The sequence below is a fragment of the Pteronotus mesoamericanus genome, unplaced genomic scaffold (assembly GCF_021234165.1).
Source record: "Pteronotus mesoamericanus isolate MK-2021 breed Mesoamerican mustached bat unplaced genomic scaffold, CSHL_Meso_final contig_73, whole genome shotgun sequence".
Classification (NCBI taxonomy): domain Eukaryota; kingdom Metazoa; phylum Chordata; class Mammalia; order Chiroptera; family Mormoopidae; genus Pteronotus; species Pteronotus mesoamericanus.
Genome location: NW_026555245.1, coordinates 30,057,262 through 30,075,050, shown reverse-complemented (window position 1 = coordinate 30,075,050; position 17,789 = coordinate 30,057,262). Strand labels below are relative to the sequence as shown.

The following is a 17,789-nucleotide window of genomic DNA, read 5'->3' as shown; positions in this document are numbered from 1 at the left end:
GTTGAGGGATTCTGATATGTAAATGAAAGAAATAAAACACTAGGTCTTATCTAGTTTGTTTCATCAGCATTTGTACTAGTGTAGAAATACCCTAATTTTCAGTTGAGTAAAAAGAAAAAAAAGTTCTGCTTTCTGAGCTTTTGCTAAGAAAGCATGACCTGGACCAAGGGCTATGATCTAAGTGCAAGTAGCTAGCATGTATCAACTGCTTCTCTGACTAGGGAGCTCTACCTGCAGCACTTCAAGTGGTTCTTCAGTGTAAAGTAGACACATTATAGCCAGTCCTTGTAAATGAGGAAACCAGCTGAGGTAGGGAGGGTAGCTTTCCTCGAGGTCCTCTAGCTGAATACATGGCAGAGCCTTTCCCACACCCAGGCTGTTAAATACCCCAAGCTCATTTACTTAAATAAAGCTCCAGTTTGTTTCTAATGGATAAAACAGGAATCTTCTGATGTTTTAATGCAAAATGCAGTGATTCCCCCTTCTCCCCAGTCTCTGCTAGTGTAGTGGATTGTCCAGGAAGATAGCCATGGTTCTGAAGTGCCCCATGTCCGTGGGATGCCCAGCGCTGCCCAGGCACCGTTTGTCAGGGCTTTGTGCCTTGCCAGGTGTCTCAGCGATCAGAACAGCCGAAAACTGTGCTAGTGCACTTTTCACGTCGTCTTCTGTGTGTGAGGAGCCATGACTTGTGTGTTCATGACAGTTCTTTTTCACAGAACTCTAGATAATTGCTGTTTTATCTGCAGATTAATAACGTGTCTAATCATTACCATGATTATCATACCTTTGTATTTTAGAAGCTAGAATTCACAAATATAAGTAAGTTTTTTCAATCTTTATAACTGTGTTAAACTTGCATATAACTGTTAAAAATGAGTGGTTTTCTTTTTTTAAAAAATGCATTTAAATTTTGGTTTCCTCTTGTGAGCTGAGTTTGAGTCTCTGTCACCAATTGCCCAGTTCCTTGCCGTTACACTTGAATGGGACCGTAAGATGACTTTCCTGAAGCATTTTGCACATCCTGGGAAAATCTTGCTGAGAGACTGAGAACTGAGGTCATCATTCTGCTTTATGGAAACATCAGAGCAATCTCGGTTTTTGCGTCTCTCTTGGGCTCGTTTTATCTACCAGTCTTTTCGAAACATCTTGGAGCAATCACCATGGACGTGGGATTGTCCTTAATATGACTTTATTTGTTTTTAATAGAGGAAATGCATGCCGAAATCTGTTATGCCGAGTGTCTCCTACAGAAAGCAGCACTCACGTTTGTGCAGGTAATGAACCTTTGCCTTAGATCGGTATTGCTGGGGAAGCCTGCCAGTACATGGGAAAAGTGGGGCTCTTCCTATGTCAGTGTTTCAGTTTTTGACTTAGAGCTGAAATGAAAGATATCTGTTATTCTGATAAATTTGGGCTGAAAAAAGATTTCAGGGAGCCTATTCTTATTCAAATGTACTTAGAGTCTGTTTCAGACTTCAGTCTACTGGGAAGCACTGCCTTTTAAAGAAACCCTTGCAAGTACCACCCCTAATTTCAGGAATCTTCTCTGTATGAAAACTGAGCTTCTCTTTCTCTCTGTGCTCGCTGTTATTGGTAGAGCGCTGCACACAGCAGCAGAAGAGGCTTCCTTGGCCATTTCCTTCTTTTACCACATGCTTCAGCAAAGCTCAGTTCTGCATGCATAGAGCCATACTTTTCATGTATACTTCAGATTTTATTTTTCTTCCTCCTCCTACACTCATTCCCCTGTCTTGTTTTAGTTCTTCCTGTAGGTGAGCATTTTTAAGAAGCCACTAAGAAACCATGAATTCTTTTCTCATGGGGTATTTTAATTTCACCTCTCCAGGAACTGTTTCAACAGTACCTTGCCTATTATTGTATCTTCCAGTCCTTCCAAAAAGCATGGATTTTAACATCATGGCCACGTGGGTGGCAGTGATGGATGCAATGGGGCAGCGTGGGGTGGAGATTGTAAAAGGGTAGAAATTCAACTGTAAAATGGAAAATCCTTCTCTATCTCAATGTTTCACATTGTGTTGAGAGATGCTTTTCTCTTTTTTCTGGAAGTTGACCTCTTAGGTTGGGTTTTGGTTTAGTAAAATCGGATCAATCTGGTCTATGACCCGGTTTCCTAAAACCCAACATATTATGAAGGCTGATTGAAAACAAGTCTTACTGCCTGAGTAAACATGCTAGTCACAGAGCATTCAGTTTTTTGTCATGTGTTTCCCAAGTAGGGATTTGACAATCAAATCTGCGATTTGAAGGCTTATTTTACGCTCGGGGCCTTGTACCTAAAGATCCGGGGGATACCCATGGCGCTCCTCTTCCTCATCCCTCCACATTCAGTCAGCTTCACGGTCATGCTTCCTTTACCTTTGGAAGATTTAGCAGCTCCATCTCTTCCTCTTCCTTCTGAATGTAATTGTTCTAGAAAAAGTGCTCATCAGCTCTTCTCCAGACTGCACAGCAACCAAATGGATTTTAACATCTGTCTCTAATTTCTCTTACCTGCAGCTCATCATCCATTGTGCAAATGAACACTCTCTCAAAGATGAGAACCTCACCTTGCCATTTCTCTGCTTCAGCATTTAGTAGCTCTCATGGACTAAAGCAGTGGTTCTGTATTAGAAACAGGGGAGGCTTTTTCACACTAAGTTTGTATCTTCCCCTAAATTCCCGACTCCCCTCTCGCAGATGTCCTCTGGCGGCAGGTTTGTTGCATACTTGAGTGGCATGGCAAAGGGGGCTTTCATACTCCTTAGTCGTTCCCCTCTTTGCTGTAGATTGTGCAACCATGCTGAGTTACACAGCACAGACCGTGAAGCACACCGTGATCTGTAAATGCTTCCTTGTCCTCCCACCTGTTTTCCTTTGCTTGCAGAATTTACATCTGCTTTGCCTTTCTTCACCAGGCCACTTCCTACTCTTTTCTTTTCTTTTCTTTTTTAATGTGTGTGTGCTTTAGGCACTGATACTTCCAGGATACTTTTGTGTATTCCTCATGCCTCGCCGGCTCTCCCACTTTTGTGCTCTCGTGACATCCTGGGCTGCATGTCTCCATCCGTATGCTTTCCCCCGTCCCTTAGCATGTTGCATTGCTTTCATCTAATTTTACATTCAGGTGCCGCTGTTTGGTGAATCATGAAATGAGATATTCTTATTTGAGGCATATTTTAATCTACTTTAGGAAATTCTTTCCTGGCCATTATTGCAACTTGTGCAATCATAAAATTCCTTAAAATATGAAGATAAAAATTTAAATTGCATAGTGAATTTTGTACTTGTTGGTTCTTTTAATAATTGAAATATTAAATATTTAAGTAATTAATGAAACTTGCAAACCTAAATCAGTTTTTGTTTTGCTTCAGAAGGATATTCAAGCGCACAGGAAGTAAACACCAGAGCACCTTTCTGATATTAAGAGATTAGAAAAATATTCTAGAAATGTGAAACATGGGATCATCTCCATTTGCATCATCTATTATAGAGGGTGGGGCAAAAGTAGGTTTACAGTTATGAATATGTGAAACAGAGTTTATTCTTGTATTAGTATTTATTAATTATCGTATTATTTTCCATACAAACAACTGTAAGTCTTCTTTTGTCCCACCCTGTAGTAACTTCCTTCAAGCAGTTATTTGATATACTTTAATAAGAGACTGTTTTGAAATCCTAACCCTGAAAATAGTATTCATTTAGGCCAATTGCCTCAATTTTATGGTTGATGACCATTAGGCAAGAGAAGTGTTGTCATATTAGTGACAACAAATTTAGAATCCAGAACAGGTATTTTTAGTGTGGAAATGTATGTAAATGAAATTCACAATGTCAAATAGACTGTGCCTGCTAAAATATCCTGGGAAAAAAGAACTGTAATCCTATTTACTGGAGTACATCTGGACAGGGACAGGAAAGCTAGGCCTTAGGAGCATATTAGTAAAGCCGACCATTTTAGATTCCAGAAAAAAGTTGCTCAGTAGATGATAATGCTTATTAAAGTAAATTTGGACTAACGTATATGGCTCTTAATTGGTGAGGATTATTTCTTTAATTACTTCCTTAAAGTAATTCAAGGATTTTAAAAATGTTTCCTTTTTGTTGTCCTCTAACTTTGAAGAAAAATGACAAGAAAATTTTTAAAATGTAAAACAAGAATGTTTTAATTAAAAAATTATGTACTCTAAAGAATGAATCTTGTTTAATTATACAACTACGTAACTGTGGGGAAAGTTTAAGAAACTCTTACTAAATGATCTAATTATTTAATTGAATTGTTTTCAGGATGAAAATATGATCAACTTCATCAAAGGTGGACTCAAAATTAGAACAAGTTACCAAATATATAAGTAAGTTAAAAATTAAGATATGGGCTTTTTAAATCTTATAATTGGAAGTTTGTTCCTTTTTGACCACAGTCATGGGTTTTTAAAGGATTCCTATACTATGTACCACTTAGTACTTCAGAATTCTCATTAAGTATGACTAGGTTTTTTTATATTTGGCATTGGTAAACATACACTTGATTTTTGGCTTACTGAGTCTGTATTCAATGCTATAGGACAACAGAATTTAAGTTTAAATGCAATTTTAAAGGAAAATAGCTGAAAAATGACTGACAGTTTATGATGAGATAAACTTAGTGTCCCTCTTCTGAAAACAATATCTAAATTTAAAATGACAGGTACGTCTTTGGTCCAGCCTCTAGAGTAGCATTGCCCAATAGAATTTTCTGCAGTGATTCAAATATTCAGTTAAGGTAGACAGTGGTGGTTTTCATATCTTCTATATCCTTTCTGATTTTTATCTCGTCGTTTTATCATTTACTTACAATGTTAAAAATCTCCAACTCTGATTCTGGAGTCATTTATTTCTCTAGAATCTTTGGTTATATCAGCATTTGCTTTATATACTTAAAACATTTGTTTTTAGGCTTATATATATTTTACTTGCCTCATCTTTCTAATAAATTAACCTTTTTATGATTATGAAATATCCCTGCTTGGATCCTTATAATATTCCTTGTCTTGAAATCTGTGTTGTCTGATATTAATACATCTATTCATGCTTTTTTAATGATTAGTGTTTGCTTGCATATATTGTTTTTACTTTAAACATATCTTTTTATATTTAAATTACATTTCTTGTAGATGTACATAGTTGTATCTTGCTTTGTTATTCTCTATGACACTACATTTGCACTAGTGACTACCATTTTGTTTTTTTCTCTTTGCCTCATTTGTTTCTCACCTTGTTTTGCTTTAATAAATTAAAAATATATGCATACATATATATTTCAGTATAATCCCTCTATTTTCTTAGTTATATAGCAATCTTTAATTTTTTAATGGTTGCTCTGGTTATTACAATATTCTTCTTATCACTATCAACTTAGGGTTAATATTGTACCTTTGCACATAAAATATAAGAACTTTGCAAAAATGTAGTTTCATTTACCACCTGTTGTCTTTTATACTATTTTTATTATAGTATATGTATGTATATTTTAAACCCCACAATGTAGTGCCAAATTTTTTGCTTTAAACAGTCTTATGTTTTGTCTTCTTTATTACCCATCTATCTACCATTTTTCATGTTCTTCACTCATTTCTGTATACTTTCAGACTGAAGAATTTCTTTTAGTATTTCTAGTACTGTATGTTTGCCTTCAAAAACAGTTCTCTTTGTTTCAATTATTTGAAAATGTTTTTATCTTTGCCTTCATTTTTGAAGGATGTGTTTTGCTCAGTATAGTATTCTGAGTTACAAGGATTTTTTTTTTCCCTTTTACCCCTTAAAACTGTCAATCCATTGTATTATGGTCTCTTGTTTCTGATTAGAAGTCAGCTGTTATTTGTATTATTATTTCCCTCCCTGGCTGCTTTGAAGGCTCTTTCGTATCATTGGTTCTTAGCAACTTGGCTATGAAGTGCATAAGTGTGACTTTGACAAATTTGTGGCCATTATTTCTTCAAATATTGTTTTCTGCTCCATTCTTATGCTTCTCATTCTGAGACTGGAATTACATTGTTAGCCTGATTTTGTTTAATAGGTCATCTAGGTGCTGCTCATTTAAAAAATTGATTTTTTCCTGATTGGATATTATCTCAACATCTGGGCCATCATGGGGTTCGTATCTATTGCCTGCTTTTTCTCTTGACTATATGTCATATTTTTATATTCTCATGTAAGTAATTTTCTAATTGTACACTAGATATTGATACATTGTAGGGACTGTAGGCTCTGTTACCTTTCTAAAAAGTGTGCTGATTTTTGTTCTAGGAAGCATTTAACTTGACTAGACAGACTGCAAACCCTTACTCTCTAGTAGTGGGCAGCACCTGAAATCTTGGTTACATTATTTTTTCTGTCTTGTTTCTGCTTTTCTTTGAGTCTCCTCAGTGCTCACATAGTTCACGGGTCAGCCAGGAGTTTGAGTGGAGCTGGTGTTTCTCTCTTATGTGGTTTTCCTCTATCTGAAAATTTACTTTTTAAGCCAGTAAGACTGTGAATTCCTGTATAAGATCTTGGCACCATACATTGAGCAGACTGAGGAGTACTTTCAGATAACTAGTCATATAAATATAAAGCCCACTCAGGTGTTCTGTTAAGAAAGTCAACTCTTTCCCTAGCTTCTGGCTACTTTTTTTTTCATTTTCCAGTGCCTGCAAACATATTTAAAATATTCTGAATTTTTCCTAGAGTTTAATAATTGTTATCTGTGGGAGGGTTAACCTAATATAAACCACTGTGCCATTATTAGAAGCAGATCTCCATTAGTGGAAGCAGAGCCAGTATTTAGTATTTTAAGATGAACTTTTATCCCAAGTGATTTTATAACATTATATTCCATTCAGAAATCCTGGAGAGGGATGGATTTTGGGATCCTGACATGCTGTTTAGTTTTCCTTTCAAAATATTTTTAGGATATATAAAAGAATGTTAGAATTGATTGCTTCTTGTCATCAAAACTTAAAAAAAAACTGAAGAAATTAAAATACTCTTAGTAGCACAGGCACATATGTCAGTGGAATGGAATGTAGGGTTTTAAACCAGATACATTGTGTGCACATATGTACATACACACACTTGTGTGTACTACAATATACTGAATTCCTGTATGTACACAGATCTCTTTCAAAACAGTGGAGAAAGATGAGTACTGTAATAATGGTTTTGGGAAAATTGGTCTTCATTTTGGAAAAAAAGACTATATAAAAATAAATTGATATAGATTTAACATTAGAATATTTTTAATAAGAGTACTAAAAGAACAAAGGAAAGTATTTTTTATAGCCCTGAAGTAGAAAGGCCTTTAAACTTCTGTTTTATTTTTTAATTTTTTGCTTTAAAATAACTTTAGAACTTTTATAAACAATTTTCAGATATTCTTCACTCAGATTTACAAAAATTAACATCTATGGAACTGCAGTATAATTATTAAAATCAAGAAATTAACATTGACTTAATATTATTAACCACTCTATTGATTTCACTCAATTTTCTCTAACTGTCCCACCAATGCCCTTTTTCTGGTCCACATTCAAACCAGGATTCTGGATGTTTCATGTAGTTGTTATGTCTCCTCAGTCTCTCTTAATCTGGGAGAGTTTCAGTCTTTCTTTGTCTTTCATGACCTTAATATTTTTTGAAGAATATTGGGCAGTTAATTTGTGGAACATCTCTCAATGTAGACCTGTCTTATGTTTCTTCATGCTTAAATTCAGGTTTTGCATCTATGGCAAGAATACCAGAGAAGGGATGTTGTGTCCTTCTCAGTACATCTTATCATTAGTCCATGGTGCCAATTTCAGAAGCCTTCTTAAGCATGACATAAAATCAGAAATTATAAATGATTGACTTCACCACATAAACATTTAAATTTTCATCATGACAAAGTACACCATAATAAAAAACACAAATGAAAAGTGATGTTAGTGATTGACGGCAGATGGCAGTGTGAGACACTCATAGGTTGGTGGGGATTTTTCTGGAGGAAGTCCTGGCAGTATATATCAAAATCAAGAATGTGCATCACCTTTGATCTCAGAAGTTCATTTTCTAAGAGTTTATCCTAAGGATAATTAGGATAGTGTTAACTATAGTTATAGTACTATAGGAAAAGGCATAGGAAAAATACTTGATGAATGTATGGGAACACTCTGAGCAGCATGGTTTATAATGTGGAAAATTTGAAAATAAATATTTAAGAGTAGGAACTTGGTAAAACAAATTATTTTATAGAATGGAATAATATGCACTTGTTAAAGAATAAGGTAGCTTTCAGATTGCTGACTTCTGGTCAAGATGGAGGTGTAGGTAAACATGGCTTGCTTTCTTGCACAACCACAGCAAAAATTAAAACTAAACTACAAAACAACTGTCACCCAGAATTGTCAGGAAGTCGAGCTGTATGGAAATCTGACAGCCAAGGAATTGAAGAGGGCACATTCATCCAGATGTAGAAGAGGCAGAGACGCAGAGATGCAGAGACACAGACACTCAGACACTGCAGAGATGTGGAATGGGCAGTCCCCCACCCAGGTGTGGTGGATAAAAATTGGGAGGGCTACATCGGGAGTGAGGGATCCCAGCCCCACATGAGACCACCCAGCCCAGGGTTCCAGTGCCAGGAAGATAAGTCCCCATAACTTCTGGCTGTGAAAACCGGAAGGGGTTGGGACATCAGAAGAGACTGCAGGATTCTCAGCCTTCTCCTCTTAAAGGGCCCGCAACGGACTTAGGACTTACAGAGACTTACTTCCTCTGGGACCCAGCAGCTAGAAGGGTACCAGTGACATACAGGGAGGAACTGAAGTGTCTGGCATCAGGGCAATTGTGGAGGTAGAGCTTCCTTCTGGATATAACCCCAGAGGCCAGGCAGCGTCCATCGTCCCTTTTCTGAGCTCTCCCTCACAGAGAGCCACAGAGTGGCAACACCATATCTGAGACTCCATCAATCTGGTTCACACAGGTTGCCCTGCCCTAGCGATTACCTAAGGCTCTGCCCCATCCAACTTACCAGTGTGTTTTTCTACAATAGACCATGCTACTATGACAGGGAGTCAAAGCAGCTCTACCTAATACATAGAAACAAGCACAGGGAGGCTGCCAAAATGAGGAGACAAAGAAACATGGCCCAAATGAAAGAACAGAACAAAACTTCAGATAAAGAACTAAAAAAAAATGGAGATAATGCAATCTATCTCTATCAGATGCAGAATTCAAAACTGGTTATCAGGGTGCTCGAGGAACTCTTTGGGTACTTCAACAGCATAAAAAAGACTCAGGCAGAAATGAAAGTTATAGTAAGTGAATAGAGAATACTTTACAGGGAACCAACAGTGGAGTGGATGAAACTGAGAATCAAATCAATGGTTTGGAACATAAGAAAGGAAAAAAACATTCAATCAGAACAAGAAGAAGAAAAAATAGTGCAAAATAATAAGGATATGCTAAGGAGCCTCTGGGACAACTTCAAATATACCAACATTCTAATCATAGGAGTGCCAGAAGGAGAAGAGGAAGAGCAAGGAATTGAACACTTATTTAAAAAAGTAATGAAAGAAAACCCCTAATTTGGTGAAGGAAATAGACATACAAGTCCAGGAAGCACAGAGAGTCCCAAACAAGTTGGATCCAAAGAGGACCACACTCCAAGACACATCAGAATTAAAGTGCCTAAGGTTAAATATAAAGAGAGAATCTTCAGAGCAGCAAGAGAAAAGCAGAGAGTTACCTACAAAGGAGTACCTGTAAGACTGCCAGCTGATTCTCAGAAGAAACTTTGCAGGCAAGAAGGGACTGGCAAGAATATTCAAAGTGATGAAGAACAGGGACCTATAACCAAGATTACTGTATCCAGCAAAGCTATCATTTAGAAATGAAGGGCAGATAAAGTCCTTCCCAGACGAGGTAAAGTTAAAGGAGTTCATCATCACCAAGCCATTATTACATGAAAAGTTTAAAGAACTTATTTAAGGAAAAGAAGATCAAAACTATGAACATTAAAATGGCAACAAACTCACAACTATCAACAACTGAATCTAAAAAACATACTTAGCAAACAAGCAAACCAGGAATAGAATCGTAGATATGGAGATCATTTGGAGGGTTATCAGCTGGGAGGGGGAAAGGGGGAATGGGGGAAAAGGTTGAGGGACTAAGTACAAACTGGTAGGTACAGAATAGACAAGGGGATGTTAATAACAGTATAGGAAATGGTGTAGCCAAAGGACTTAATGCATTACCCAGGGACATGAACTAGGGGCATTGCAGGAGGGAATTGGGTGTGCTGGGTGGAGGGGGTGGAGGAGGGCAAAGAGGGAAAACTGGGACAACTGTAATAGCATAATCAATGAAATATATAAGAGAAAAAGGTAGCTTTCATGCATTTTCATGGTAACTTGTTAATATAACCTATAGAACAGTGTATACTCTATGATCCCACTTGTGTCTTTTAAAATTGCTTTCTTAATAAAGCATGAAAACATCTAGAAGTTCATGTATGAGGCTGTTAATAGTGACTAAGTCTTTGCAGGGTGGTTTTGTAGGGACACTTATGCTGTCTCCATTTTGTTTGAAAATTCTGTAACAATCATTAATTACAGCAAATAGAACATTTACATTTTGATTAAAAATGGAAGAACTCTGCCATCCTTTTGATGTTTTGACATTTGGATTTTTATGCATGTATCTAAGCATATGTAATTATCTTTTTATATAACGAAATTACATGCTTTCATTTTTAAATTTTTGTTTTTACTTTATATCAGAAAATTTTAGGTCATAAAATACTTTTAATTTATCGTGGCTTTTAACGACTGCATAGTATTCCATTATGTGAATGTACTACATGTGTATATATAAATGTGTGCATTGATGCACCTGTATTCTTAACTAATTTCCTGGTGTTGCCTGTTTAGTTTGTTTATGAAATTTCATTATACATAAGTAGTACAGTACCTCTCTTTATAAGTAAGGTTTTGTGTGCATCCATGCTATTTCCTTAGAATAAAATTGGATTTGCTGGGTCAAAGATACGCATTTGTTTAAGATTTTTGATATATACTACAAAATCATTCTGAAGAATAATTCTATTGGTAAACTTTTTCTTAAAGGACCAGATAGCAAGTGTTTCATACTTGTGGGGACATAAGATTTCTGTTGCAACTACTCAACTCTATGACTGACATGTTTAAACAGCCATGGACAATAAGTAAATTAATGGGTGAAGCTATATCCCAATAGTGAGCCAACCCCTGCCCTATAACATTTTATCAGACATAGGTGAATGTATCTATTTGTTCTTACCTTTGCAAGCCCTAGTTTTTTCCTTTCATAATTAAAATAATGCTTTATTATCACAAAAGTGGCATATATATTTTAGAAAATAGGAAAATGTAGATAAGTAAATATTAAAACACACACACATACACCCCCCCCACCCACCCACCCCTGTATTCTCTTACCAGTCAGCGATTGCAGTTGTTAACACCTTAGTATATGTTTTAAAGAATAATTTTATACAAATCTAAAGATATATGTATTTTTTAACCAAAATGAGATCACACTGTACATACTCTTTTGTAAACTGCTTTTTTGAGTTAACGGTCTTTACTTCATGTCAGTAAATCTTCATTCATGTAATACCTAGTTCATCTTTAAATTTTATAGTTGGCCCCAAATTTCTTTTCCTGATGGTATGTTTGCACCAGGATTCAACCCAAGACTGTCTCGTGCACAGCTGATGTTTGTGTCCATTAAGTAATATTTTATTTTAAAAGACTCTATATTTATGACAGCTGTTGAAAAGCCCAATCCAGTTATCCTGCAGTATATCCACAGATTTGTGTGGTGGCGTCCTTGAGCTCTCCTCTAACCTGTTCCTTGTTTGAGCTCAGGCTGCCATTACAAAATACCAGAGACTGGATGGCTTAAACAACAGAAATTTATTGGAAGTCCATGATCAGGTTCTGGAGCAGACTCTCTCCTTGGCTTGCTGACAGTCACCTTCTCACTGTGTCCTCACAAGGCAGAGAGAGTGTTACTTCTTTTTCTTCCTCTTCTTATAAGGCCACCTTTCTTACCAGATTAAGATACCACTTAACCAGATTATAACCTCACTTAACTTCAATTACCCCCTAAAATCTCTGTTTCCAAATACAGTCACACTGGATGGTTAGAGTGTCAGCATACGCATTGGGGGAGAGGGGTACATAATTCAGTTCATAGCCCTTTATATTTCCTGTAAACTAGAAGTAAGAGCTACAGGATCACTAGATTCAGGTTAAATACATTTGGCTTGAATATGCCATAAATGAGGGTGCATGCTGTATAATTACATCACACCAGATGATCTATAATATCTGGTTATTTCTTAATACGTTTAAAAATATATTTGTTGCCCTGGCTGGCGTGGCTCAGGGATTGAGTGCTGGCCTGTGAACTAAAAGGCCGCTGATGAGATTCCCCGCAGGGGCACATGCCTGGATCGTGGGTCAGGTGGTGGGAAAGGCAAGTGATCGGTTTCTCTTGCATGTTGATGTTTCTCTCTCCCTCCCATCCTCTCTCTCTAAAAATAAAAAACAAATAAAATCTAAAAAATATGTATTTGTAAATTTGATAAGCAGTTCCTGGTTATTATTAATTTTTATATATTTGTCATTGTGTTTAATTTGCATTTCTGTTTTGAAGATGTGAAGGGAAAGGGAGAAATGCATAGGAAAGGTATTAAAGTGAGAAAAGATTTGCTTGGATGGAACAGGATAAAATGAGGACAAATGGGGCCGTTGCGATGGAATTTGCTTTCCTCTTTCAGTCTTTCCTAGTCACAATCTCTACTTCATTTGGTCTGCTTGAGACCGTGGCAATCACACTGAAATTCGTATTTTTTGTCAGTAGCATCTCAGTTACTTGGTGGAAGTTAGGGCATCTAATGTGTGCATGGCAGCTGAGGAACGGACCACACCTAGGAAGTCCCCTTCGCCACATTACTGGGAGATGGTGAGATCCCAGTGCTGCAGTCCCGTGTCTCCGGAGCATATGTGCTGGTGTTTGAACCCTCTCTTGCTTTAAGCCCAGAAGGATTGGTCCTGATGAACAGTGAGAAATGGGTGTGTTGTTTTCCTTAATGATAATTACCCAGTAGCCTTAAGAGCAAAAGTCAGCACAGCAACATCCATTTAAATTTTCTTTCATATTTTGGCTAATGATAATTACTTTATGGTATGTAGCATGAGATTTGACTTAATTGTTTTCAGAGTCATAGTAAACTTACCCTATAACTTTTTTCTTCAATCCAGAGAATGCCTTTCTCTCCTGCATATAATTCAGAAGAACAAAACTGAGCAACAGTTCTTCTATGAGTTTGAAGGGGGTGTCAAACTTGGAATAGGGGCCTTTAATTTGGTAAGTAAATAGTTACATATCAACCAGAATCTTTTGCAAAAGGATCATAGGTTTTGAGTGCCTTCTGTACTGCATTTGAACCTCATCCTGAACCCCTGTCTGGGTTTGGTTGCTAAGTGGCTAGAGTGGGATCAGTTTTCTTTTGCTGTGAGCCAGTGGGGGCTTTGGTCGGTATGTGCTGTGAAGTCCTGCACATGCTCAGAATAGTTGTGGATTGTACAGCAAGGGAAGCATACAGCACTCTGAACAGACTAGTAACACTTTTTGGTAGCAAGGATCTTGGAATCCAGTTTCATTTCACATCTGAGACCTTGCCATAGTAATGGTGGCTCTGGAATTGAAAATAGGTGAAGGAGTGATACAACTTGGGGAACAGTTTTGATGCTCTGGGAGAGACGAAGCATTTGAGTAGATATCTGTCAAAATTGTGATATAGTAGACATTTTGAAATTTTATTAAGATTGGACTGGAATTCTTGAGAAGATAAACTGGTGAAGGGAGTTATATGCGTGAGAGCGTATGCCACTGTGGCCACTTTGTTCGTGAGCCCATTGGTTGCTGACAGAGGTGGCTGAGCAAAGAGACTGACTACTGTCCACAGAATGGGCCACCCTGTCTACTTGATTATTAAAATACTCCTGTGCTGAGGTAAGCCTTTAGTGAGCATTCAGAGGGGACACAAATATCTTCATGTTTTTTGCCCATTCAGAGAGGCCTCTCCACACACCTCGTCCCCAGAGCTTCTTGTCATCAATTTTCCCATCATGTTCTTTCCAAATCCCTGACCATCCAACCACACCATTGGCTACAGCCCATGAGTTGGTATATAATCACACACGTGGCCATTCCCCCCCGCCGCGGCCACCCCGCCCCCCGCCCTGAGCAAAGCGAACAGCCAGGCACAGGGCTCAGCATGGCGCACGGGGATGATTTCCCTTTCCCACGACTCTTCAGGGAGGTCTCCGAGGGGGCTGTGGTGCTGCAACTGGCCACTCGAGGTGGTGCTGCATGTCACGCGGACACAGCAGGCTTTGCTTTCTGCAAGAGGATGCTAAAAGAAACCTTGTTGGAAAGGTGGGCACCGAGGAATTGCCTTCTCATCGTTTTATCATGACACATGAAAGGAGCAAGAATTCTTTAGGGCATGCTGAAAAGGCCAGGCTTGTCTTTTTTAAACTTCTTTTTTTTCCAGGTTATTGTCTTAGCTAAATGAACTTACAAGAAGTTATTACAACATGTGCTATATGTTATGATTGAGACATGTCTAGTGATTTAAAGTTGCTTCTAATTTTTTATATTAGTGAATCATTAAAACTTTTTGTTTGGAGTTTAACATTTACCTACAGTTAGATACACTTAACATGTGAGTACATTCGTGTTTTTTTTTCTTACAGATGCTGTCCCTTTTACCAGCACGGATTATCAGACTACTAGAATTTATAGGATTTTCTGGAAATAGGGTACATATATAATTTTATTTTAATTTTGACAGCAAAGATACATTATTTATTGAATATTAGAGTAATGCAACATGTACTCATGACTAATGTGACAATTGTTGGCAATTTGTTTGCAGGACAATAAAAAACCATTGGTCCTTGATCATATTTTTCAGGAGATAAGAGATGATTTTTCTACTGAAAGTTAAAATTTTTTGTCTTTGTTACCTAAAATCTGGGATTAAAATTTTATTTTACTGATAAAGAGTGGGGCAAAAGTAGGTTTATAGTTGTTTCTATGGAAAAGAATACAGTAACTACAGTAACATAATAATAATACAAGAATAAACCCTGTGTTTCATGTAGTTACAACTGTGAACCTCCTTTTGCTTACCTTGTTGGACATTTAATGTACTTGTATGGTTCAAATTTGCTTCCTTAACATTTTTGCATCCCTAGAGTCTCCTTTAAAACCAGGAAATTGGCTAGATTTCTAAATCTAACATTTTAACACTCATATGGATCATGTGTAGTTGCATTATTTTGGGTTTCCTTGTTTTTACAAGCTTCACTATAAAACTAAGCAAGGAAATTTGTTCACATGAGTGTTGCTTATTGTATTTCAGTGTGGTTATTTTTGTAGTGTATAACATTTATTAATCTTAATAATCAATATGCTGTTATCAGAGTCGCCTTGTTGTAAAAGCTATCCCTGTTAGTTATAAGAGCAGGTTTTAAGAAATGTATGAAAACAGGTACAAGAACCTGTAATTTTTTCCCTAATTTATTTTACAAATCCAGGTTCTTCATAAGCTATTATGTGTTTATGCTGATCTCTACACGATATGTTCTATTTATTTAGATTCTGTATTTAATGATTACTCTTCCCCTTGACTATTCATTTTTCATGTGGCACTCACTGTATTCTAATAAAATGATGTGTTCATATACTGTCTTCTCTATTTGATGGAAAGCTCTTTGAAGACATAGGACCATATTTGTTCATACCCACCATAGTGCCTTCCACTTAGATCCTCAATTTTTAATAAATTCATATTTATATCAGAGAAATATAGCATTTCTATAAAGTGAGCTCTGCTTTTCTTTTCTCCCTAGAATCACGTGATATAAAAGAATTTGTAAGATTGTTTTTATGCCCAGTTAGGAATTCCGACTCTTCTAAGCTCTTGAAAAATAAACTCATCTTCATGGAGGGAGGGGATAAATGAACTAGCATTTTAAAGCTTCGAAATATGAATTTTCAGTCATGGTCTTCACATTCTAAAATGCGTTTAATTCCCTCAGGAACTGGGCCTCCTGCAGCTACGAGAAGGTGCCTCAGGAAAAAGCATGAGGTCTCCACTGTGCTGCTTAACTATATTATCTTTTCATACTTACATCTCCCTAATACTTGGTAAGTACTGGATTCTCTTTATGTTATTGACAGTTGATTATCTTTTATCTGAGTAAGTAAAAATTTAGAAAAATAAGTGAGCACTAGTAATCTATAGGTTTATTTATTTACTTATGTATTTATAAGTAAAGATGGAAAATAGTGACATTTGTCATAGTAACATTTGTCACGGGGAAGGTTTCTTTGAAATTTTTATCTGTTCTTAGCTAAATAATTCTGTGAAACTTGTTTAAGGTGATCTATTTTAGCATCATCATATTAGATTTCTTTTTACATTGAATTTTGGGTTAAAATAAGATAATATTGCTATTAAAACCAGCAATTCCAATGAGGAACCGAAGACAGCCGCTTCCATTCTTAAGAATTAGTCTGTCTTAGAGCCTCCCTAAAATGGAAGTCGCAGATGAGACTTACTTTGTTTTCCAAATGTAAAAATGACAAATTAACAGTTTTCATCTTTTTCATGAATATGCCTTTGCTATACTTTAATGAAATTTGGAGAATTAATGATAAGTATCTACTACGTTTCATGAAGACTGAGGCTCTTCTGTTAAATTTCTAGGTACAGGAGAGGTGAACCTTGTGGAAGCAGAGAGTCTCCTCGCACCCTTCCTCCAGCAGTTTCCAAATGTACGCCTAGAACTTCAAGCGCTTGTTTCAACCATAATCAATCGACTGGGTTTGACTATTGAACAGTGTTCTTCCTTCCTTCACAGGGCTCACTCATGTTGTTTTATCATGCCCGAATAGAGCTGCTGAAAGGGAATGTAGAAAAGGTAATTTACGGGGGCGGGGGTCATTTGGGGAGCTGTCTGTATGGTAGAGTAGCATCACATACTCATTCAACATAAGTAAGTTTGGCTATATGCACTTGACAGAAACAAAGAAAAAATCCGTAATTAAAAAGCCAAACTTAAATTTTGTATGTTTATTCTATTAAATGTAGTAGATTACTGGTTATAGTCTGCACATAAAGTACATGAAACAATTCACAGTAGAGTATACAAAATACAGATGGACCATTTAAGGGGTTTTTCAAAAGACTTGACTATTACCCATCCCCATATTATTTATTGACTTTGGAGTCTGGCCCTGCATAAGAGGCAACTTCACCGTATTACATGTATGCTTCTCATCAAAGGAAACTATCCACTAATTCCCTTAAGAAGATGAAAAGCCTTTTATATAAATATCCTCAAAAACAATTTTCTTCTGTACAAATGGAGGTCAAACATGTATTTTCCTTTGTTTTATTTCTTTCTTTCTACTTACAATACACCTTGGATTTCTTTCCAGATGTATCTAAATTTCACTCATTTGTTTTGATGTCTGGGCTCCATTACTTGGGGTGGATGCACTGTACTTGTTAAAGCAGTCCACCATTGGTAGGGGTTTGGCCGCCATAAACAGTGCTGTCATAAACATGATGATGTGTGTGTTTTTGTGCATAGATGTGTATGTGTGCATGCGTGTGTATGCCATTCTGGTCATTAGGATTTTTAGGTCAAAGATGTTTACGTTTTGAT

General features: G+C 36.8%; 1 protein-coding gene across 1 annotated transcript in view; it reads left to right on the top strand.

The window, feature by feature from the left end:
• The window catches only part of TTC39B (tetratricopeptide repeat domain 39B), a 134,407-nt gene that overhangs the window by 93,469 nt on the left and 23,149 nt on the right, over window positions 1–17,789 (top strand). Inside the window, 7 exon segments of the mRNA XM_054583176.1 lie at window positions 1,207–1,274; window positions 4,285–4,349; window positions 13,305–13,410; window positions 14,805–14,870; window positions 16,155–16,263; window positions 16,826–16,893; window positions 16,980–17,039. Coding sequence (XP_054439151.1) covers window positions 1,207–1,274; window positions 4,285–4,349; window positions 13,305–13,410; window positions 14,805–14,870; window positions 16,155–16,263; window positions 16,826–16,893; window positions 16,980–17,039 — 542 coding nt within the window.